Below are 25,841 nucleotides of genomic sequence, written 5' to 3'. Positions count from 1 at the left end.
CAAACACAAAATAAATAATTCTAAACATTTTATACTTGACTGGCCAAGGTTTCGCCAGGCAAAGGCAGTTTGATTACTCACAAACTCACGATATGGCACGCCACATATTATTATACAGGCCTGTCCTCGCGATCCAATTCCGGAGCCCGGGGGGGGGGGGGGGCACTCAGTATATAATGCATAGTGGGTATGTGCCGCGGAGGGGACCCCCATTTTTACACTCAAATTTCCGTTCCAAGGCATAGCATTTTTGTCTTATTGAGAAAAAGAACAAAGAAAGCCGCTCCAAGGCATAGCATTTCCTTCTTATCGAGAAAAAAGAAGAAAGAAATCAGCTCCAAAGCTTCGCATATTTTTCGTTACGCCGTTCCGGTCGCATTGATCTGCTACAATTTTGGTGAAAAGCGGCCGTAGAGCGCTTTTCGACCATCGCCTAAGCGCGAGCGCACCCGGCGTAGGCCGCGCTAGCTGCGTCATGCACGATTGCCCGTTCCATAGGGATGCATACGCACTCACAGAGATACGGAGATCCGTTCCGAGGACCCCCTTTTCACAAACATTTGTAGTTCCGAAGCCCGTTCCGAGGACCCTCCTTTTTACAATAAGCCCGCTCCAAGGCCCCCGTTTTTTGCCTCGCCCGCGGCACACCCCTACCACTTTTTTGGTCGAGTGCCCCCCCCCCGGGTTCCGGAGTCATTCTATAACTATAAACAAGACTACAGAAAATGGTGCTCGGAAATTCAAGGCTTTTACCAGCTGGAGTTTACAATTTTATCTTTTTAGAAGTTAAAAAATATCGATTTCTAACATTCAATTTCTTGCCGATGGTCGTTTTACTAATGATGCAAAATGTGTTCGTACATGTATGACTTTGGATTTAGTTTTAAATAATTTTGTTAGATAATTAGGTGATAGTACTGGTATTGTACTATCCGGCGGCATCCACAATTGTTTTATTTTTACGTGCTAACAAATCATTGCGATGTTATCAATCAATCGGATTTCTTCCAATGCTACCGAACGCTTCCAAACATGCTGATGAATGAACAGAGAAATCGATAGACACACAAAAAATGCCTATAGCGTGGTGGCAGTGCAATGCACTCTACCCCCCCCCCCCCCCATTCGCACCTATTCACCCGACAAATGGCAGTGATACAAAAGCACATTTCCTTTGAAAATGGTATGAGCCTGTAGCTAGTCAGGCATGAATCTTTTGTCTTTCAGTTTGTAAGAAAAATCCAGTTAAGCACATGCCTGACATAGTTTGCTCGCATGGTGCCTTCGAACAGCATGGTGAATTAGCTATTACTCCCTCTTTTCAAAGAACCCGAAATGATTGAGCCGGGTGATTGAGTGAATTGTTCACGAGCTAGAGAAGCGAGTATTTCGGTGGTTTGTACTTCATCGTCATCTTTCAAATGCTCTAAGAGTTTGATGTTGCATTGCTTCTGGAGAAGAAAAATACCAATTCAAAATGCCTGTGACTCGTCGTCAAAATCGTGGATTCTTCGACCGATACGATAGTCGGCGGGAACGCAGAGATCAAAGATTCGGCGGCGGTTTTGGGCGGGGTCCTACCGACACTTTTTCAATAACAGAAGAAGTCATGGCGTTGGAAGAAGAAAGTGCAGTCGGGGCAGAAGAGACATACGATACTGGTGCAACGACAGCAGTAGCTGCAGCCGTCTCCCCGACCACGGACGGTTCAGAGTCACCAGCAGTTTGTGGATACGAGGCTCAGTTCGAATCCCCGCTGGACAAGAAATATGTATGTCCTGTCTGTCTGTCGGCGCTCCGTGACCCTCTGCAAACGAAATGTGGGCACAGGTTTTGCAAAGTGTGTTTGACGCTGGCAAGTGGGTAAGAAGTTCCCTTCAAGTATTATATTCTATCTCAAGACTTACAAAAGGGCTTTTAAAAAGAAACTCGTACAGGGTAATTCCACTCAGATATTGTCGACTTTCGGAAAATGTATTGACACCAATGCCGGTAAGAAATTAAACGATGTTATGAAAATGCTTTGAACATTCGACTGGCATGGGTATTGCATTGAATACTGATACTCTATAACTTACGTAGTCATGGGAAAAGTCATATATGTTTCTTAAGGAACATAACCGTTATTTTTTTTCTTTGATTTTCTAAAAGTTTAATACTGGTCTCTACTTTTTCTAGACCGGGGAATGTGGCCAAATGCCCTCTGGATAAATTATTCTTTGATGTCCGCAGTGAAGTAAGTATATATTTTAGTCTTTATCCCCGACCCCCTTTCTCCTCCTCCTCGTCGCATTATAGCTTCTCATCCTCAACCCCCTTCGTCACCTTCTCATTCATCATCTTCTTCTTCATCATCTTCTTCTTCATTTTCTTCTTCTTCCTCATTTCCCAATTTACTTCTCCTCCTCCTTCTTCCTTCTTCTTCCTCCTCCTTCTCCTCCTCCTCCTTCTTCTAGCTTCTTCTTTTTCTTTTTCTTCTTCTTCTTCTTCTTCTTCTTCTTCCTTCTTCTTCTTCTTCTTCTTCTTTTTCCTTCTCATTCTTCTACCTCCTCCTCCTCCTTCTTCTTATTCTTCTTCTTCTCCTCCTCCTCCTCCTCCTCCCCTCCTCCTCCCCTCCTCCTCCCCTCCTCCTCCTCCTGATTCCAGTCACTTTATTACCATTTCTGTCCTTGTTAATTTAGGATCTTAAGAACATTTTTTCATATTCATGTTAATAAATCAAATCATGCACATGGTCGAACGCATAATTTTTTTCGGGGGAACAAGACATGTGAAAATATCTGAAGAACTCAAAAGCGAAATAGCAAAGCGACCGAGCTTGTCGTTAGGGTGCTTTTGCTCTTCCTAAAGTGAAATTAAAGGATTTCGTGTGCAATTTTGTTTATTTTGTTTTCAAACTTTTTGTGGAGCAACTTCCCCCTGCAACCCCCCCCCCCCTTCCGATGCATGTGGCCATGGTCCATTACAACCCTTACCATATCCTCCGCAAAAGAATGATAAATCCTGGTGGGAAGGGCACCGCCCTACAGTTCTTATTCACCTTTTATACTAAGAAACGGTTATCAAAGTATAACAAGTGGAATGCCTCTGGCCGTCTCACCTGCATCACGCGATTCAATATAGCAGCAGTGCTGATTTTGAAAACTACTATAACTCGCACAAGATGTTCAGTGATACTTGGTTACTCGTATTTCCACGTTTTATGAATTAGACCAATACACTTATAGAGATATGATGGCAATTCAACAAATACCCCCAACGTGGCCAAAGTTCTTTGACCTTACATGACCTTTGACCTTGATCATGTGACCTGAAACTCGCACAGGATGTTCAGTGATACTTGATTACTCTTATGTCCAAGTTTTATGAACTAGACCAACACACTTTCAAATTTATGGCTGTAATTCAACAAATACCCCAATTTGGCCAAAGTTCATTGACCCTAAATGACCTTTGACCTTGATCATGTGACCTGAAACTTGCACAGGATGTTCAGTAATACTTGATTACTATTATGTCCAAGTTTCATGAATCAGATCCATAAACTTTCAAAGTTATGATGGTAATTCAACAGATACCCCCAATTCGGCCAAAGTTCATTGACCCTAAATGACCTTTGACCTTGGTCATGTGTCGTGAAACTCATGCAGGATGTTCAGTGATACTTGATTAACCTTATGTATAAGTTTCATGAACTAGGTCCATATATTTTCTAATTTATGGTGACATTTCAAAAACTTAACCTTAGGTTAAGATTTTGATGTTGATTCCCCCAACATGGTCTAAGTTCATTGACCCTAAATGACCTTTGACCTTGGTCATGTGACATGAAACTCAGGCAGGATGTTCAGTAATACTTGATTAACCTTATGGCCAAGTTTCATGAACTAGGTCCATATACTTTCTAAGTTATGCTGTCATTTCAAAAACTTAACCTCAGGTTAAGATTTGGTGTTGACGCCGCCGTCGCCGTCGCCGCCGCCGCCGTCGCCGTCGGAAAAGCGGCGCCTATAGTCTCACTCTGCTATGCAGGTGAGACAAAAAATTGATGAGTGCACTCGTAAAATCCCATCCAAGGTCATCTGTGGATTACAGTGAACATGTCCTGTGCTGTGGTCTGAGGTCCGATGTTCGAATCCATCTACTAGCTAGCAAGACATTATAAATTTCCACCCTCAAAGTTTCTTAACTCATGTATTATAAAAGAAAGTTATAGCCAACGTATCCAGTGCCAAAAATATTATCATTATCCCCTAGTTTTTTTTAAATTTAATTCTTCAGGTGTTTGAAGATATTGCAATGAAGAGAGAGGTGTTATCATTGATAGTACTCTGCGCTAATGTAGACTGTGAATGGAAAGGAGAACTTCGATTATTGGAGGTTAGTTTGGGGTTTTATTTCAAAATTGCAAATATTGACAATTTTAGTTACATAAAATCAACGTCTTTTTATTTCTTTCCTTTTATTTAATTCGTTCGTGTAATTGTGTGTGCTTTACTTCTGATTGCATGCAACACACTGCTTACTTTAGGGATGAAGGGTAATGATGAAGAACGAACAAGTACGAGAAGTGAATATATACTTATTTCATGAAGTGTCTGGTAGACACTTTAGTTGACATGGATCCTCGTTTTTAATTTCTGGATCTGGATGGTTGATGTACAAACGACTGATGTGGCTACCCCGTAAAGAATTGCCAGATGACTGTCCGATTGAATTTGCCCTTTCAAATTAAATTGAGTTTCATCACAAATAAAATTGTTTGATGTATATTTAATGATTCAGGAGCACATCCGTGATTGTCCCCATGCGATGATACCATGTTCCAATGGATGCCTCACACATCATAAGAGAAAGGAGACAGAGGAGCATAAGATGAACTGTCCTTCAAGATTGGTAGAATGTACATTCTGCCAGCAAAGCGTGGCATTCAAATCACTCAGTGTAAGCATTTCAAAAATATCTACTTCGGGCATATTATTCACATATGTTGTTAATAATCTTCATCATCGTCATCATCATCATCACCATTATCATCATCTTCATCATCATCATCATCATTACCATCATCGTCATCGCCGTCATCATCATCATCACCCCCCACCACCACCACCAACACCATCATCATCATCATCATCATTGGCACATTGTTTTAGAAAACCAACGAGCGAGCAAAATGATCGAGCGAGTCGATAATCGGCAACTTTTAAAAGAAATCATTTTAATTCATTGAATTATGAAATTATTTGAATTCATGGTGGGTTGTTTTTCAATGCATCCACGTGCGTTGTCACAACTCAGTTTTATTAAATCAAGACTAATTGGTGCTATATTTAAACTCTATATGGTGTATTTTTACTAACACCTGAGGATGCGATCATCTCACAACACCAACCGTTGTTTTTAACTCCGTAGTTTATACCGTGTATACCCATCCCCTGGTTTTATGATGATGAAGCTTTTTTTATTTCCTTTCGAATTTCTCTCAGCAACATCAACAGCTGTTATGTCCAAGATATGCCATAGATTGTCCCTTGTGTGGGAAGGCCAACATCATAAGAGAGGATGTGAGTATATTACATTCTTGAATTATTGCCAAACATTTATCCCCCATACAAAACAACAGTATCCGCTCCCGCATGCATTGGCTGTCCCTTTTTAAGCGAGGTTGTTATTATGTTCTTTACATGCAATTAAAAGGAATGGCTTTGAAGAATCTCAAATTCGATTTATCATACCATGGTCTATTTATTGAGATAACTAATGAAAACAAAATTTATAAATACCAAAACATCTATTGTAGGGTTTGCGAATGAACGAAATGATTCCCCCCCTCAAATTTATGAGAACTCTTTAACAAGTCATTATGGGTTGCGCCAGAATACAGACTGGTGCGAGACCTGAAAAAAAGTGTTCAATTTTCATATTTTAATCATTTTTTGTATCAATTCAATTTCACTTCAAATTTATTTCAACATCTGATTATAAAATACAAATAATACATATAGTAAAAGATACCAAGAACTTGATTAACAACTGTTTAACTCCTTAAAGATCTTAACTCAAATGTAAAAATGAAAGTGAGATTTCCTTGACCTTATATCTTATGGTATCACTTTGTTCCACAGATGCCGAAGCACACGGATCACAAAGATGGCGACTGTCCTAAATCTATGGTTCCTTGCAAATTTGGCGCAATGGGATGTCATGCACAGGTACAATTTCTACAGTCTTCCGGTGTCTTGTCATTTCACTCCCCTCTCTCACTTCTCACACTCCCTCTTATACTATCTGTCTTTCCTAACTCCTCCCCTCCCCTCCCCCCCTCTCTCTCTCCCTCTCTCTTTCCCTCTCATCCCTCCCCTCTCTTTCTCTCTAATTGATATTGCATTTTAGTACTTAACTTTAAAGGTAACGAGGAACGTTAACAATTGCGAAGGATTCGAATGCAGAAGTGGCAAAGAGCACAATATGTGATATATAAACATCATTTGCCAAATTTTTAGATCACCTGAAAATTTGTGTGTATAGACCATGAATATAATTGTAGCATTCTGTAAAAATAGTAATATTGAAAAAAAAAAACGTTTTGAAGTAAAATACTTTGAAAATAAAAGGATTTGTCAGGCTATTTTACAATTGCTTTCAAGTTTCAACTATAATTTCCGTTTAACCTTTTAAATAAAATTAACACCAACAAATGTTATTAGGACAGTTTTATTGAAACTGTTACAGTTATTACATGTACTACAGGGGCCGCGGAATTAACGGGAGGGGGGCACACACTTTTTTTTCCCAAAACCGTATACAAAACGTAAAATTACCATCTGATTGTGATTTTTTTGCATGGGCAGCCCCCCCCCCTCCCCCCACTTTCAAAACCGTTCCGCGTCCCTGTACTATACTAAAAGAAATTCCGGTGGTCTTAAACTTATGCAAAATATGGTAATAAACGGTATGGATATGCATATATTTTCTTGTCTTAGAACTGCTGTGCACGCAATCTATCTCTATCTATCAGCATCAAATTATAAATATGATCTTACAACTAGGCACTCATTATAAGCTCGCAATTCAACTCTCAACCATGTCAACGCCGACACTGTGTACTTATAATTCGGCATCCAATACGATATGAAATACAAATTCACTCGTTTTCTAATTCATCACTCAATTCCATATACCAAACTCAAATCATAATTCATCACCGTGACCCAATTCCATATCAACTAAATCGCCATCTAATTCAACACCCAATTCTACACCAAACTAAACACTCTTCATCTAATTTGACACCCAATTTCACACCAGATTTAAAACTTGTCAACTTATTCGACACCCTATTCCACACCAAACTAAATTACACTCGCCATCAAATTTGGCACTAAATTCTACACCAAACTAAATACGCCTAAAAATTTGGCATTCATATATCACACCAAACTAAACACTTGTCATAAAATTTGGTACCCAACAGCACACCAAACTCATCATTCGTTATCTAATTCGACACCCATTTCCACAACATACTAATCACTCAATCGTCATCTAATTCAAATTCAAATTTCATTCGATTTCCAACAGAACAATAATTTCATACATTTATAATGATATACAATGATATAAATGATAATAAAAAAAAAGTTTACACAACACAAGTTTTTGTAGACAAATTATAACCTAAAGCCAGGGTTACACTAGAACCGATTTCTCCCGAATAAATTAGGGCCAATTCTGCCAGAATATGGCCTGACTCGAATGGATTTACATATCCCTCGTGTGTGTTTCCCTTTTTTTCTTGTTCTTTGTTTTTTTAAATTATATTGCTGTTCTCTGTTCTGTCACCTCTGTGTCCGTCTTCGTTGGCAGTTCTACAATAAATATTTAGATAGTCCACACACTACAAGCATTTGCTATTTAGTAGATCCCTCTATTTTTTCAGATCTTTATAATCTTTATAAAATTTGCTTATATATATAATACTTTGTTTTGTTTTATTCGTGGACAAATATATATTGTACATGCCTCAATTTATATTGTTTATTTAAGTTTTATTTGCAAATGTCATTGTAATTATTTTCGAACACTTTACTTTGTTCTGTTGAGAATGAAATAAACAAAAATTGAATTGAATTGATTCTGTGGATTCGGAACCTATTCGTATCTGATTCGGGGAGCTCCCCGAATCAGAGTACACGTATTCTGGGGAATTCTGGAGTATTCTGTTTTCCCTCCCCGAATGCCAGAAAATTCGGGAGGGAATCGGGACCATTCGTGCAAGGATTCGGCTCATTTTGAAATGTTCAAAACCAGCCGAACACCCTCCAAAACACTCCCGAATGGCCACAACAAATTTCATTCGAATGGAATTCGGTTGGATTCTGGGAGGCATTTGAAATATTCTGGGTGGTCAATTCTTGGCTATTATGCTCTGATTTTGGACCTATTCGGGACCTATGCGTTTCTGATCAATCCGAATACTCGTATTCGGTGGTTTTGGGAGTATTATGTTCTCAATCCGCGAATGCGAGGAAATTCGGAAGGGATTTGGGAACTTTCACGGAGGAATTCGGCTCGTTTTGAAATGTTCAAAACCAGCCAAATGCCCTCCAAAATACTTTTGAATGTGACCACAAGAAATTTCATTCGGGCCATATTTGGGATGTATTCGGATGACATTCGGTTGGATTAAGGGAGGCATTCGGAGTATTCTGGGCAGATTCGGACCTATTCGTATCATTCGGAGCGTATTAAACAGTTCCGAGCTCGGCGCTTCTAGCCATATTCTTTCCGATTCGGGTCAACATTTTGGTAATCGGAGCAATCGGGTCACATTCGTCTCGATTCTGGGCACCTTTGTCTCGATTCTTGCCACTATTTGGGTGGCATTCGGCTTTATTCAGGATGACCAAAATTGATTCGGGTGAATTCTTGGCGATTCTGCGCTGAATCGGGATCTTTTCCGGAGTCATTCGTCTCTATTCGGGGAGCTCCCCGAATCAGAGACAAATAGATTCCGAAACCACCGAATCCATCCAAAGCAGGCCATATTCTGGCAGAATCGGTCCGAATTTATTCAGGAGAATTCGGCTATGGTGTAACCCTGGCTTAAGAACTAAAGAGTATCTGTATATTCCACAACACAACAAAATCATCACCCACTTGCCATCTAATTCGGCACCCAATATCGTTTAAAACTTGATGCTGACTCGTCATCTAATTTGGCACCAATTACTACACCAACCTCATCACTCACAATGCTGGCGATGATGAAATTGATGTTGAAATGCGATGGATGATTAGAGTCACTGTAGTGACTTGAAATGTCCGTGAAGACAATACGAAGTTGGTGATGATAAAGAGTCGATTTCAGCAGTCCATGGGTCGACAAATGTTCTTTAGAAAAGGAGTATAATCTTGATGAGAACTGCGAATTTCTCTCTCAAAATAACTGCAAACAGTTCATTGATGGTGTGCAAAAGAATTCCACAGAAGATAAACGTTGTATTACAAATGGAAATAAACTATACTCTGACATAAAGTCTGTTGTGAAACCCTGAGTTCTGATATGATATCATGATGATCTTGAAGAAACTGCCAGCTTATATTTATAAATTTCCTCTATGCTGGGTAGTATTGTCTTTAAAAAGAACATTCTGCCAATTTCTAGAGCAGTCCAATTTCAGAAGACTCTTGAATGATCTCAGTGAAATAAGCAATGTAAACAACATAGCTAAGCCTATTGTACTTTTCACCTACTGGCTGCCTTTGTACATTTCAGAAATACCAATCATAGCTCTGCCTCATTAAATGTGCATGCCTAACAAAGCTTAACTGAGTCATTCTGGATTATTCTTATTATGCAATGAACTTACCTAGAGAAAAAAAAATAACTAAATGACTGAATATACATGTAATTTCTTTTACACTTCTTCTCATATACAGTGCGTCCCACAAAAAAAAAGAAACCCGATTTCAGAGACAAATTTCACAGATATTAGATATGCGTTTACAATAAATTTGATATTTATGGTAAGAATGGAATCTCATCTTTAAGGCCACCGCACACCTTACTACTGTTCGCGATCCGATTTTGGAACAAATCGCATTTTGCTTATTTTCTGACAATGTGAATGGAACGTATCATTTTATTTGAGGTTAAAATTAATTGAAAGAATACTAATATAACCATTTTGAAAGATTGCAAGCTTTTATTTTTGAGTAAAGGCCAGATTAGTTTCAAATCGTAGTCAACCGTACGACTGCTATGACGTCATTACGACTAGATATTAAATTCGCTTTTATTCTAAGGAGGATGATAGCATAGTCACAGATTTGAACATAGGTATTCGTACGATGATTTAGAACATTACACAGTAAGATATTCCAAGTCTCAATATTAGCATCAAATTCTACTACATCTTATTCTGAAATCGAGTCGCCGACCAGTCGTAAGGTGTGCAGTCGCCTTAATATGGGACCAACATCTTAGCAAATCGTTTGCGCGTGGCGGATTACAAACAAATATTGAAGCATGTCGGAAATGATTTGCGCAGAAACTCACGTGTGAATCTAAATCCACTCTAATGTCGGGGATCAGTGAGAGAAATTTAACAAAGAATACAAAAGAAATGTTTATGAGTCAGTCATCGAATAAGCACGGTCACCGTATCACGAACCGATCTTCAACTTTTCTGCGCAATCTGACTTTGACATTAAAATTTCAACTTCGTCTTGCTCATTAATGCGTGAAGTGTTCGTCTTATATTAGGTATCAAAATATAGAGGATTAATTAAATCATGCGATGATGTAAGTGAAACATCATGGTTAATTTTCCTTTGAAGAAAAAAAAAGACATGGAAATCTCGGTTTCCTTTTTTTCTGGGACGCACTCTATAACATTCGGTATCTAATGCGGTATCAATTATTCGGCACCCAATATCATATCATATCAAACTCAATACTCGTCATCTAATACGGCACCCAGTGTCACATCAAACTCAGCCCTCATTCGTCATCTGATTCGGCACCCAATATCACATCAATCTCACCACTAACTTGTCCCTACTTCGGCACCCAATGTCACACCAAACCCACTTCACTCGTCATCTGATTCGGCACCCAATATCACACAAACTCAATGCTCGTTATCTAATTCGACACCCAATATCACATCAAACTCATTCCTCATTCGTCATCTAATTCGACACCCAATATCACACAAACTCAATGCTCGTTATCTAATTCGACACCCAAAATCACACAAAATCAGTGCTCGTTATCTTATTCGGCACCCAATGTCACACCAAACTCAACACTCACTCGTCATCTAATTCGGCACCCAATATTATACTAAACTCAACACCCACTCGTCATCTGATTCGGCACCCAGAATCACATCAACCTCACCACTCACTCGTCCATAATTCGGCACCCAATGGCACATCAATATCGTCCCTCACTCGTCATCTAATTTGGCACCCAATATCAAACTAAACTCAATACTCGTCATCTAATTTGGCACCCAATATCACATCAACCTCATCACTAACTCGTCCATAATTCAGCAACCAATGTCACACCAAACTCACCATTCACTCGTCATCTGATTTGTCATCCAATATCACATCAACCTCATCACTCGTCAGCTAATTCGGCATAATATCACACCAAACCCATCATTTACCTATCTAATTCGGCACCCAATATCACACCATACTCATCACTCACCTGTCATCTAATTCGGCATCCATTATCACACCAGATCAAACTCATCACTCTTAATCCAATTCGGTACCGAATTCCACAACAAACTCACCACTCACTCGTCAACTCGTTAACTGATTCGGTACCCAATATCACACCAATTTCGTCACTCTTCATCTAATTCGGCATCCAATTCTACAACAAACTCGTCACCCACTTCTCGCCCTTTTCGGTGTCCAATATCACACCAATTTCATCACTCATTCGTCATCTAATTAGGCATCAAATTCTACGACAAACTCGTCACCCACTCCTCGCCCTTTTCGGCATCCAATATCACACCAAACTCATCACTCACTCGTCATCTGATTCGGCACCCAATATCATACCAATTTCGTCACTCATTCGTCATCTAATTAGGCATCAAATTCTACAACAAACTCGCCACCCACTCCTCGCCCTTTTCGGCATCCAATATCACACCAAACTCATCACTCACTCGTCATCTTTTTTGGCATCCAATTTCACACCAAACTCAATACTCACGAGTAATTTAATTCGGCACCAAATTAAATTCGATACCAAAATCAACACTCAACTGGTTAAATAATTCGGCATTCTATCCAGCACCAAACTCATCACTCGATCATCAACCTCGGCACACTTGATTCGACACCCAATCCGACACTTGCCCAACATGTCCAGAGTGAGACGTCTCTTGGCCAGGTTATATCATATCTCATTATTCAAATTTAACATTTGAGTTGGCAGCCAAATCGGCACCATGACGCCATCGATTCCAATACACGACTCTTCTAATTATCTATTACCCGATTTGACCCTTACCTTTTCTACGTCAATTCTAACTTTTTAATCCAGCAAACACGTCGGCACCTTAATAAATATTTTATGTATCTCGTCATTTAGTCAGGCATTTGGGTTGATAACTATCATAAATTACCCTAAATTTAGCAGCCAAATATGAACTTCAATAGACACAATCCTTATAAATTAACACCCAATGACAACCTATCTGACAAGCCAATCATTTGACCGAGAGCAATTTATGATTCAATCATCTGTAACCTTTCTGTATTACAGGTTCGACGATGTGATCTTCAGCTGCACAGTCAGGAATCACAAGGTCTACACCTAGATCTCCTGTTAGCTCACTGCACGACACAGACACAGCTTATCCAGGAACAGGCTTCCACTATACATGAGCTACAAGAATCTTCCTCCCGGTTGGTCGGACAGAATGGAGATGCTGACAGGTTTGTCAACCCCCTTCTATATACTTTTTTTATTCTGCATAAGCAGTTGATTACGAGCAGCTTGTGAATATGGTAACACTAACCCTGGCTGATGAAGATATTTTTTGCAAGGTAATGTTTTGCAACTTTGCCAATAATTGCAGTTAATTATTGGTAAAATTCAATCGTTTGTACTTAAGTATTGACCGAAGGTTACTCACAAATAGTTTAAGCAATTCTTCTGTAAGTCCGAGAATAGAGAAAACGTGGATGTGTTATGTACAATGTTCTTGTGAAAATTACATCTATGGAGCAGAGAGATCACCTATTACACTTCTGTAGGGCATGTTAAAGAATGTGACTAATTGAGTGGGAAATTGACATATTGCTGTACTGCCAGTAAACTTAATATAAATCCCGCTTCCGCTTGGTACACGATGAAAATACTCTCTCGCGTCTTTATTCTGTTCTATATGGTACAACGTGATTTATACGGCATTTGGTTTATCAACAGGAAAATAAGAGAGCTTTCAAGAGAGGTAAGCAGTTTAAAGGGCGACCTGTCAATTATGAAGAATACCAATTACACGGGCCAACTCAACTGGAAAATCCAAATATGCTCACGTGACTTTAGTGCACCACTTCTGAGTCCACCTTTCTACACTTCCCCCGCTGGATACAAGCTCCGCCTCTGCCTTGAATTGAGGGGTCATGTGACACGCTCAGATTCCTACACGTCCATCTTTATCATGTTATGCAAAGGAGAGAACGACATGAACCTGTACTTCCCGTTCAGTGCCGTTTGTACCCTGATGCTCTTTGACCAGGTGGACTGTGAGAATCACCTCAACACCAACATCACTTGCCATAAGATGCCACGCCCTCATGAGGTCCAGAGCACCATGCAACGTCGTGGTAGGCTGCAGTTCATGAAGACGGACACTCTTATCAATGGTCGATTCTGCAATGCAGGGACGTTGTTCATCCGGGCTCGTGTGACTACCCTACCTCCATCCCACACCACATAGCAGAGCACTCCTAGAACACCTTGCAGATCTAGACTGCAGTTCATGAAGACAAACGCTCTTACCATGGAGCTACTAAGTAGCTCCATGCTCTTACCACTTGATTCTGCAAGACAGAGATGTTGTTCATCTGGGCTTCTGTGAGCGTCCTTCCATCAGTACATCCCACACCACATAGGAAAGTAGAGGATCACACCAGAGCTTCTAGGGCCTACGTGACATATCTCATGGTCACTTATTTATCTATTTGATGGAGGACATAGGTGTGGTTATAGATGCTATTTTTTGTATATTCCAACGCCTTCTTTAATTAATTGTATATGTTTATTGATTTTTACCGTCGCAATAAAATTACAAATATTTATTCTTATAATGTGCCTTAGATGTTTTCTATGTAGTTTCCTATATCCTGTAAGTTCTACATTTTGTATTTATAACTGTGTTAGGGCGTGTGGTTTTATTCCTTCGTAATGCTTGTGTTAATTTGTGTTATCTATCTTACTGTACAAAGTTGTTGATATTGTTGAGATTTTTATATACAAATACAAATGAATAAAAGTCAGTAAGAGGACTTGTCATGTGTTCAACGACCAATATGTATAGTTTCTGAAACCACATTGCCCCGAATTGTCTTTATGTGCCATAAACATATATTGCTGAGTATAACTCAATTTCCATATAAACTATTAAATACGGTACGTTTTACTCGCCACTATTTGGCATCAACCATCGGAAGCATCGTACAATTCAAATTTAGATGCTCCAAAGTCAAGTGCAATATTCATTTTATTAGCTCAATCACTCGCACACTGCGTCCGATAATCACGATATCTTCAAGAATAACTTGCCAGTAATTTTAGAATTCGAAGAAATTACATTTTTGTATTCATCCAGCTGAATTACGGAATTCTTGAAAATACTCGTAGATTAACTCGTAGATTAATGTAATTATTTTTTGCTCGTAATTACTTTGCCCATATCATGTATGTGACGCTTTCTCCATGCAACCATTTAAGACGGGGTACAAGAATAATTCCCTGTGAAACATCCCAGCTGATTGAAAGCACCAGAGCTGCAAGTCAGTGCGCCATCTATTGTTTGGTATCTGTCATTCTACTAGTATTTCAGATATTCAGTGGTTCCGGTGCATTCCTTAGGGAGTATACCTTCATGATCCAAAATGTTTTCTTTTTCACAGCTTTACTTATATTAGATCTCTAAAAACTCGTCATGTAGAGTGATATACAACTGATAACAATTTCAGCTGTGTTGCAAAATTATTTCTTTTTTAATACGAAATGCGAGACAATATTTATGAATGTCAGAAGGCTTTCACCCGGCTTTTTCATTCGGCATAACAACTATCATGATATCATAGCATGCCTACAAATTCATAGCTAGTTTATGGTGAAAATTTTACTTTCATTAGGATAAATCTTATCAAGACATGTGAATATTTTTATCAGTTACTTTCTTTCCTGTCTTTGGACTGATATTATTTTATGTATTCAATTGTATTTTAGCCATTTTCATGTTATGATATTAAAAGGATATATAGATGTTAAAAAAAGATAAAATATGATGACTAGTCTTTTTTACATGGTGTCTACATATTATTATTATAAACAGTATACACAGGGCATCTGAATCATACGACATTACTAATATTAAAGAGAACAGACAAGACTTCCCCCGGTAATTTTGGACAAAAAAAGGGGGGGGGGGGGAAGGGAAGCAATTCACAACTATAGTAAGGTGTATTACATGGGCACATGAAATTAATAATTTCGTTATTATTTGTCACTAGAAAAATAGCGAAAGATTATCTCACCGTCACAATTTCTCTCACAATCTGTCAAGAAAAAAGGGTTTCACCCCCCCCCCCCCAAAAAAGGGGGCTTATTTCTTTTTTCAATTCCAAAAGAGGAGGAACGCCAACTATTAATTACCAAATAATTTCAAGAGGACTAAAAACTTGCATTCTGTTAACCTCGGTGCATTATCGATCATTTTCTTTCATCAAATGTGAAGCAAGCTATAGGCCCAAATTCCAGAGGCTGGGTAAGGGGGATTGTAATAAAATTGCTGACAACCCCCCCCCCCAAAAAAAAAGCACGATAATAATAAAAACTATCTCCAGGTGAGATTACAAGCAACAAAATAAAAATCACTCCAGAAATTGTCAATTTCATTTCTGACAAATTTAGAACGCGGTGTGTTTATGTTTATGGGGGAGTGGAGAAAACATTCTCACTTAAGTTATGTAAAATACGACACTGACAAAAATAAATCCATCTCTATTCACTTGACCCAGCGCATGATTCGTGTTGTCGCAAATCATTTCACAAAATATTGAAATTGTTTGAGGAAGAGAGGGCAGGCCCCCCTCCTCGCCTCGTCACCCGTGGCAGATTCAGAAGGGGGTCTACCGAGCCCCATCCATATCTGTAAATGGGATTTTTTTTTAAAGACAATATAACATTGTGCACTTTTGAGGGGGGGGGGGTCTCGCGTCAAGGGATGATGAGGGTTGTGGAATGATGTCCACCTTTACGTGTCTAAAACATATTGGATGGGAAAGTCAGAAATGTGGCGTCCTAGCTTTGACTTTCTCTTTTATTTTTTTATGTTTTGTACATTTGAGTTCTATGTTGAATCGCACCTCTTTCATCACAAAATAAATAAATTGATAACTACGTATAGCGCATATTCTCAAAAGGGCTTAAAATTGCATAAATATAGAGCGGAGGTTACTGTAGTTATATTTGCGAATGAAGAACATATTAAAAGACCAATTAAGCGGGCGCACAAGGAAACTTTGAGATGTAAGACTTTTTCTTGAATACCTATAGCCACTGCTCCAACTTGGAACGTATTCTTTCTAACTATATAATTTCATACAGGTAAAATTCACCGAACTGAACTTCATTAAAATCTGATAACAAAATAACGATTTTTTTTTTTTTTTTTTTTTGGGGGGGGGGGTGAATTCAACTTTTGAGCTCTGTAACAAGCTAAGGGGTTGCTAGTGAGTGAAAAGCGACCTTCCATTATAAGCGGCACTCTTTCGTTTTAGGAACCACCATTTTATACATAATGAAAAATCACCCTTTCATATCATTATGAGTAGAATGACCCTTATAACATTTCATATAAACTGAGACCCTTATCAATGCTGTCGAGGTTCTGGAAAATACCCCCCTGACATAGAAACAACCAGTTACATGTATTTCATCTTTATAAATCTATAGATCATTGTGCCTTCTTGTTTATATAAAAAATATATGTATATATTTTTTCTAGTATTGGGAGGAAAAAAAAATTCTCTAAAACTAGGATGACCGTTTTTGTCAAATAGACCCAGTAGGCCTACATCTTTTTACAAAGTGACCGGCCAGTCTCTTGACCTCTTTTCTTTTCTAACAACCTTTTTCTCTAATTTAGCGACATTCTCTTGCATCATGAATACCGACCCTATAAACGATATCTATGAAAAGTTAGCATTTGAACATATCGGTTTCCTAGCATAATGCCCCTCCCCCAACCGCCCCAATTATTGCGTAATAGAATAGAGAGACATTGGTAGCTTCCTTTGTTCGTGTTTATGTACTTGTATACCAACGAACGTAGAGGGCAGCAACACACAAGCGTGTTGCTATAAGGAAGGTCAACTCGATACGCGCATGCAGCTGAGCTGCGCGCGTATTTTATTGTTCATGCCAACGAAATCAAATGCCGATCCAATACAACAACAAATTAGTAGCGATAAAAAAACGAATATGAAAGAATATGACTACAACAATATCAAAGATAACTTTAAAAATATGTTGAGGAATATACATACATATAAAAACATACTTTGATATTTAAAACTTTACAAATATAAGTTTCAGGAAACTAAAATCATTACCAAATCGGTGATTGTTGTTATCAGCGATTTCACCAGACGGCTGTATTAGGTGATTTGCGTCGAGACGATTTTGTGACCACTCGCAAAGCATTTCGGGATTGAATATAACCACCTTATTTTCTCTGAGCTCTTCGCTGAACCCATCATCACAGTGCAGCTGCAGCGCAGCGCGCAGCCAATGCAATGCATCCGATGCATGGGTTGTTTTTTCGCCGTCCATGCCATGGTCTCGGACTCAGAGTTGAAATTTAGACCCGGATTTCGGGGATACAGCGCCTTTATTTCAGATTTATAGACTTAAAAGTCAAATGACATTTAAAATTTGAAATCTAACCTTGAACAATCATCGTTGATAAACATCAGCCCTGAAGCCATTACACTTCAAATCAGGCCAGGCAAATTAGACGTCATTGTCTAAGTTGCTAGATCTATGACGAGTCGCCTGAAGCCCCAGCGCATCATCAACGTCACTAGCTAGCTGCGCGACCGGGCCAGACTCGGCGCACCCAGGCCAGAAAAATGACCTCGATTATTACGGTGGTTGTCTAAGCATTTATTAGTGGTGCAGCGAAATTCAGCAGAAGAAAATAAGAGATATGAGGTATCCTCGTCACAGGCTTAATATTCCAAAATGAGGAAAAATGTCAAAATCATGATTATTTAAGCTAGATATTTTCTTTAAAAATAAAAGTAATATTTTTAATATTTATACCCAGAATGACCGATCTAATAATTGTTCATTAAAAAATATTTGAAATTAACAAATGAAAAAAAATCAACTCGACAAATTTCCCAAAACCCCACCTTATTTTTTAAAGTGGTCACAAAATTCGAGCGGAGTTGACCTTCCTTAGAGCAACACGCATGTGTGTTGCTGCCCTCTACGTTCGTTGTTGTATACTATACAAGGTCCAAATGCACGTGTACTGCCGTGTGACGACGACCAGTGACGCCGATCTGCATATATCTGCATTATCTGCCGAGTAAAAGGCGATGTGAGCGGCGCTCCCGCCGGCCGAAGCTAGGCGAGTGCAGCCGGCGCCCGGGCCTTAAATCAAGAGAGCGCGAGGGTACGGTACGGCCGCGTATCGTGAATGATTCAACTTCAAAACAATACGGAGGACCGGTACGGTACGCCTGGCCAAAAAAATTATTTAAAAAGTCCACAATTCACATGATTTATGGTAAGTTTACTTTATGTTTCGAAAATGCGTATATTATACCCTTTTCTTGATCTATCCCAAAAGCAGGATTTTTGTGCGTTATATTGCGTAGTCGTACTCGTAGTCGTAGATATGTAACAAAGTTAGAGAATTCTCAAATGGAGCTCACTATCGACTGAGTGTCGTGTGTATGCCAGCGCCCAGGCTCTACACAAAAACGACCATTACCATGTCAGCATGTGGAATTTCTTAAGCACACAAATTATGGGGGAAATCACGATTCCTTGATTATTTATACTTGATAGCTTGTGTAATTGGCAAGACTTCCATCATGTCCATATGTCCCCTCCACTAAAATTGAAAAAAAAAATATGGAGAAGGTTTATCAAGAATTATCTAACAACATATATCTGACTAAGAGATTTAAAGGACAAGTCCACCCCAACAAAAAGTTGATTTGAAAAAAAGGAGAAAAATCCAACAAGCAAAACACTGAAAATTTCATCAAAATCGGATGTAAAATAAGAAAGTTATGACATTTCTAAGTTTCGCTTAATTTCACAAAACAGTTATATGCACATCCTGGTCGGTATGCACATTGGCAGACTAATGACGTCACCCACTATTTCTTTTCTATTTTATTATATGAAATATGAAATATTCTAATTTTCTTCTCGTCAAGTGAAACAAAGTTTTATTTCTCACTGAACATGTGGAATTACCATTATTTTAACAGTTTATGGTTAAGTTAAGTTGGTCCTTATTGGCAAATCTGTAAAAATTGAAATATTGTATTATTCAAACAATAAAAAACAAAAGAAATAGTGAGTGATGGACATCATCGACTTTCTCATTTGCATATCGCTGAGTTGTGCATTGAACTGTTTTGTGAAAAATAAGCGTAACTTAAAAATGTCATAATTTTCATATTTTACATCCGATTTCGATGAAACTTGCAGCGTTATGTTTGTTTGATTTTTCTCTATCGAATCAAATCAAATATTTTCTGGGGTGGACTTGGCCTTTAAGAAGGAAAAGTTGGATACATACCAAAATATGGCTTTATTCCGTCAAAAATTCGAGTGTGTGTAATTCCCGATATCATTGGTATATTTAGTCAGAAAAATAAATGCCCAATACTCTTGGAGAGTAGACTAGTCGTAATATCGGTTGAAACCGTTTGCTTTCAACAATTTCTGTGGCTAGCTCAGTGAGTAAGGCGAGAGACTGGAGATTCATCGTTCTGCAACGAGAGGTTCGAATCCAAGTTCCAACCGGAAGTAAGAAGAAAAAAAAGAAGAAAAAGAGAATGAGAGAAGAGGGTTTTGGAGAAGTATTTTTAAAAATTAGTGGAGGGGACATAAGGAAGTCTTTCGTGTTCACACCTTATTTGAGCAGTGTTTCTATTTTGAACTTGGAGACATGGCTGGCCCTCATTTTTAGACTTAGGTTGAGCTGTTTGAGTGTGATGCCTGAAATGGATGGCTTGTGTTGTGAGCTGGGACTTGGGAGTGACATGAGTGAGGTCTACGTTCGTTATCTGTTGATCTTGACTGGTATGATTAAAAGTAAAATATAGGCCTAAGACAAGTCCTCTATTATCACCTAAACTAGTAGGGAGTACGGTGATTTTTTAAAATCTTGAAGGAATCCCAACAAATTTGATATCGTTGGAAAAATTGTGAAATAAGAAAAATAATGGTGCTTCAATCTACTCATTGTCTGATATATTGACGGAGATATTCCAATTTACAGGGAAAAATATGCAGACTTTGTTCTGTCAAAAAAAATGATAAAAGCTTGTTTGAGTGGGGAGACAGTGGCTTTTTGAAATCTTGAAGCCTTTTGAAGGAATCCCAACAAATTTGGTACTATTTGAAAGCTTGTGGTATAAAAAGAATGGTGCTTAAAATCAACTCATGATGTCAAATATTGACAGAGATATTTCTGTTTAAATGGGAGAATGTGCAGATTTTTTTACAGCAAAAGTTGATTTTCATAACTTACACAAAATGCAATGACTGGGACTGTGTAATCCTTCTTTTTAAAGTGCAATGCGCTGCTATGTGGGGCAATTTATGCCCTTGAATTATACATCATTTTATTCATAAAACTTCAAAGTTTCTCATGGTATAGGTTTCTATAGGGTTTTTCCTCCTTTAATGGCTTTATACTTGTTTTATACATGGGTGCACAGACAGATACATATTCTGAAAGCGGCATTTCACCCGAACTCCCTACCTAAACACATTCACTCAAAGGAAATTTCAGGCATTTGCTCACACTGGCCTTGTCCTCTGGATTTTTTTCATGTTTTTTATTTAAGAATGTAAATAAATTGAATTGGAATGATCTTCCCCTGGTTATCCGTGGATGCACTTCCATGGACACATTTAAACTTTAAGGCACTTCTAATTAATATACTAGTATCCTACTCTAAATTGTCAGTTCCTTAATTTATATCAATGTATATAAGTTTTCTCTCTCTTTCCATTTTTTTACTGCACCTTAAGCACTCTGCAGAGTGGATTAGGCGCATTACAATTCCCATCTATTATTATTATTATTATCATGTACAATATGTGGTTCCCCAACTTTGCACTTTGCTGAATGTAGCTGCGCAATTCTAATAACAAAAGGCACACAACAACCACTAACTGGTGTTCATCATTTTAAATCTCATTTCAGGGAGGGTTAGAAATGATACTCTATTAAATTTTTGGTGAGATCTCCATAACTTTTCAATTGTAAGTGGTCTTGTCTAGGTGCCATATTATCCCAGGTGCCCTCCAATATATCTATCTCCAATTTTGAATAGCAGGAAGTGCAAGCCTAGACCAAAAGCTTCGGTCTCTGTTATGTTGGTGGTTCAGCTGAACTCCGTTCAGCTGAACTCCTTCACTCACCAAAACAGAGACCGAAGTTCTAGCGCGATCTGTACAGGGGACTCAATGGCCATATGTTTATGTGTATTAAGTTCGGATAAAACAGGGCAGTGAAGTTGCGCGACAGCCGAGGTAAGTCACTGTTTTTGTTCCTTTTAACTTGATTTTCCCCGTTTTTTGGCAATTAATGCCAAGAGGGAATATTAATTTGCATTTCGGTTGCGTTAATTTTCAAATGTTTGATTCATTAAAGACGAAAATTGAAGAGCCCTGACGGGGGGATTTTGCATTGTAAATCCCCTAATGGTGGCTGCACGATAGCGAGCCGTCTGTGTATGTATTTTTTTAACTCCTCGAAACAGACGGCTGCCAGCTGTCTAGTGCAAGCCTTGAAATAAGCAGCTGCAGACCAGGGGCAATTTTTCAAAAAAAATTGCCCCCGGCTTACAGGCTTTTTACAGGAACCGGGGGCAATTAAAAAAATATATATATAACGGTGAACCACACTGCAAATTTGTTTATAGTAAGCGCAGCTCCTGCAATTTTTTAATTAGTACATGAATAGCATGCTAAGTATTAGGCTTACCGGTATTCAAACATTTAAGAAATCAGATTTAAATGTTTAAGTGTGTTTGAGGTACATTTGGATTGCATATGAATTATGTTAAAGAAATGAAATCAATATCTAACTCAGTCTATTCAAATTCCAGCACATAGCCACAGGCTATGTACATGTATTGTTGGTTCATGTACCTTAAGTTTTTCACAAGTTATTTGAAAACGCAGATCTCCACAGAAAATGCCTTTCATTCTGGGAGAGTCTAAATTCGGTGAAAATGTATTCATTAATAACTTAAATATTCATCACAATGAAGAAATAAAGTTTTTGACAGTTTTAAAAAATTAACATGAAATCTAAACTCTATCTGAAACGGAAAATCACCATCACTTTATAGGCCATTACTGATAGAATTCTCACCCAGAGCTCTGACAGAGAACATGAGCTCAAACTGGCTAGCTAACACCACACTCAAATGCACGGCGTCCTCCTGTTTTTTTTTTTGGAGCCTTGTTTGATGATTTATTGTCTGATATTTACCCCTCTCCAAGAAAGAAATTAAAAAGCTATAATTCACAACTATATAAAGCAAAGTGATTTTGGATTATTAAGGCTCCGTTTTGACAAGCAAAGTCGGCGACTGAGAGGATAAAAGACTCACACATCGTATGTGCTGTGAACAGGGATTTATCTCCTGTGCAATTCGAATTACTATATCGCAGAATTGTGATATCCCAACTGGAAATGTGTGCATTAGAAATTGCACATGGTGGAGTATGGAAAAACCGCTACCGGAAGCACGCGCGCACATGTATTACAGAAAAAAAAAACGGACGTAGCTCACTTTTTATAGTACAGAAAAAAAGTCGTACTTGGCAAATTGAAAGTTACTTGATTTTGGCTTTTCAGATATTTAAATTACATGTATGATATGGCTTCACTGCTCACTCACGGCGGGTGCAATTACCTGGAAAATATTTGCGCCCGGTCGTCAAAATTTTGATGATTTTGGGGCTTTATGGGCTCAATTGATGGCTTTATGAGCGAATTTGCGCTCAGCGCCCGCTTATTTCAAGGCTTGAGGTAGTGCCAATACTAACCCACTATTATTATTTTTTTAATTCTCATTATAATTTAGCTAGAAAGAGCAGAAGAGAACTGAAAGAACTTTGATGGTGACTTGAATGTTGCAGCTGAGTTTATAAAAAGGAGGTGAAACTGAAGTCGGGGTCTGTTCTAAAGAAGTACAAGGACCTCTTTCATATTCCAGGATACTGCCCAACTCCCCCAAAAGGGGTCAAACGGGCAGGGGTAATGGAGTCTGAATTTACCATGGGTGCTTCTTTAGGAGAAGGTGATATCAAGGACTTTGTTTTGAGGTAAGGCACTAAAGTCATCAGTTTTCGTCAATACAGAAATTTTTAAATAAAAGTCAAAGAAGTTCACAATAAACACAATTAGGGGGGCAAAAGAAAAAAAATCAACAAAATGCAGATAAATATTTATAAACAAAGCAAAATTAAATAAAACAGACAATCAGCATAACTCTTTAATCCAACCTGTTTACAGCGTTTAGTGTACAGTTAAATGTTTTTTTAACAACAGAAATTGCTTTATTAATATCAAATTGTCATACTTTGTGGAAAACACAGTTAGAATTTTCTTAAACAAAGAACACCCATTTTTTTAAGAAGACAGATAAAGAGACTCTAGTGTACTATTTACATGAAATTAAAAAAAAAGTTTTATAGTAATTTTCACTTTTCCAATAAGTCAAGTATGAATATTCAATGAAAATAGAGGGAAGCAGTTAAAAAAAAAGTTCACTCAAAATGATTTACAGAACTTGAAAGATACAATAGTTTAAAAAGTCTCAATTTGAATAGCAATTCCCAGATTGGCAATGTTGCTTCACTTCAAAAGTTAGAGGTTTAGTAGTACATGTACAACTTTCCTTATGTTTTGCTCATTTCCCGATTATCTCTAAAGGTGCAGCTTGTCTCCTTACTTGTACATGTACATGTAGGTCAAGATTTATTTTTGGAAAATGAATTCAACACAACAAATTAAGTTCAGAAAAAGGATGGAAGGAAGGTCTTCCTGGGTCCATGTTTTTTTGTAATAATCTTATTGAATGGGGGGGGGGGGGGGTCAAGTTCACTAAGCTCTTTATTTGAAAAAGTTACGTGTTTAATCCTCTCTTGATCTAGAATAGGCAAATTTCAACTGTGTGCGGTTGAGAATGGGAAAGTGACTTGTAATTGAATTTTCCCCCTTGAAATAGGATAATTGAAACTTGTAATAATGATGATTCTTGGTATGTTTTTTTTGTCTCGCCTGAACAAAGTTCGGTTAGAGACCTACATGTAGTATTCACCATTCCTGTTGGCCTGTTAATTAGTTTGTTCCAAAATGATAAAGTCTTTGTTCAACTTGCTTTCACTTCTTTATTTTTTCATCAATTAAGTTCATACTTGGTATGTATTGTCCTTGGGTAATACCACATGTTTGACTATTAGGATGATGGGGTCATAGGTCATCTAGGGGTCAAATGGTTAAATGATATGAGGTCACGTCTGTTACAAAAATGATCAAGTTTTTGTTCAACATGCTCTCATTTCTTTATTTCTGCATCAATTATATTGACACTTGGTACATACTGTATGATCCCAGGGTAATACCACATGTGTGTCCATGAGGATGATGGGGTCAAAGGTCATATAGGGATCAAAAGGTCAAATGATTAATGCTATTTGAGTTTTTATTCAACTTGCTCCTTTTTCTTTATTTCTCCATCAATTATGTTGACACTTGGTTCATATGATCCTTGGGTAATACCACATAGGTGTCCATGAGGGTGATGGGACAAAGGTCATCTAGGGTCAGAAGGTCAAGTTTTTGTTCAAATTGCTCTCATTTCTTTATTCCTGCATCAATTATGTTAACACTTTGTACATATGATCATTGGGTAATACCGAATATGTGTATGAGTGTGATGGGTTCAAAGGTCATCTTGTGGTCAAAAGGTCAAGTTTTTGTTCTAATTGCTCTCATTTCTTTATTTCTGCATCAATTGTGTTTACACTTGTTACAAATAACCAGGGCGCGACAAACCCGCTTGCCCGCTTGCCCGGGGCAAGTGAAAATGACGTGCGGGCAAGCATTTCTCAAAGTCAATTGCCCGATCAGGCAAGTGGTTGTTTTGGAAATAAAAATATTATTAGACCATCTAAATTTCAATATCTTTTGGATAATCACAACTATCTCTCATATCATGTCAAACCAGTAAAAAAACAGCACTTGGAAACTGATGTAAAATCAGCGCCAATTACCAATAAT

At 38.2% G+C, this 25,841-nt stretch overlaps 2 protein-coding genes across 4 annotated transcripts in view; both read left to right on the top strand.

Annotated features, from left to right (window-relative positions):
* Window positions 1-1,127: 1,127 nt before the first annotated feature.
* On the top strand, window positions 1,128-15,562 carry LOC129270342 (TNF receptor-associated factor 6-like). The gene is made up of 8 exons (XM_064105595.1): window positions 1,128-1,863; window positions 2,179-2,236; window positions 4,282-4,380; window positions 4,786-4,944; window positions 5,490-5,567; window positions 6,129-6,215; window positions 12,809-12,981; window positions 13,475-15,562. The coding sequence occupies exons 1-8, from the start codon at window positions 1,478-1,480 to the stop codon at window positions 13,986-13,988; spliced, it is 1,554 nt and encodes a 517-aa protein (XP_063961665.1). The 5' UTR covers window positions 1,128-1,477; the 3' UTR covers window positions 13,989-15,562.
* Window positions 15,563-18,797: 3,235 nt separating this feature from the next.
* Window positions 18,798-25,841, top strand: part of LOC129269308 (uncharacterized) — a 28,316-nt gene continuing 21,272 nt past the window's right edge. The window contains exons 1-2 of one of the 3 annotated variants that reach the window (XM_064105592.1): window positions 18,798-19,079; window positions 23,641-23,881. In XM_064105592.1, coding sequence (XP_063961662.1) covers window positions 23,817-23,881 — 65 coding nt within the window. In that variant the 5' untranslated portion in view covers window positions 18,798-19,079; window positions 23,641-23,816. Of the gene's footprint in view, window positions 19,080-20,675; window positions 21,841-23,578; window positions 23,882-25,841 lie in introns of those variants that run through there. The other 2 variants (XM_064105594.1, XM_064105593.1) reach the window with 2 other exon arrangements.

This window comes from Lytechinus pictus, chromosome 10 (genome assembly GCF_037042905.1).
Source record: "Lytechinus pictus isolate F3 Inbred chromosome 10, Lp3.0, whole genome shotgun sequence".
Lineage (NCBI taxonomy): Eukaryota > Metazoa > Echinodermata > Echinoidea > Temnopleuroida > Toxopneustidae > Lytechinus > Lytechinus pictus.
Note: the sequence above shows the minus strand (reverse complement) of the source record. Positions and strands in the feature narration are given on the sequence as shown.

Coding starts and splice junctions, on each gene's coding strand:
- LOC129270342 (XM_064105595.1), top strand. CDS start 1,478: ATGCCTGTGACTCGTCGTCAAAATCGTGGATTCTTCGACCGATACGAT. Junction 1,864..2,178: donor TGTTTGACGCTGGCAAGTGG/GTAAGAAGTTCC, acceptor TACTTTTTCTAG/ACCGGGGAATGTGGCCAAAT. Junction 4,945..5,489: donor TGGCATTCAAATCACTCAGT/GTAAGCATTTCA, acceptor AATTTCTCTCAG/CAACATCAACAGCTGTTATG.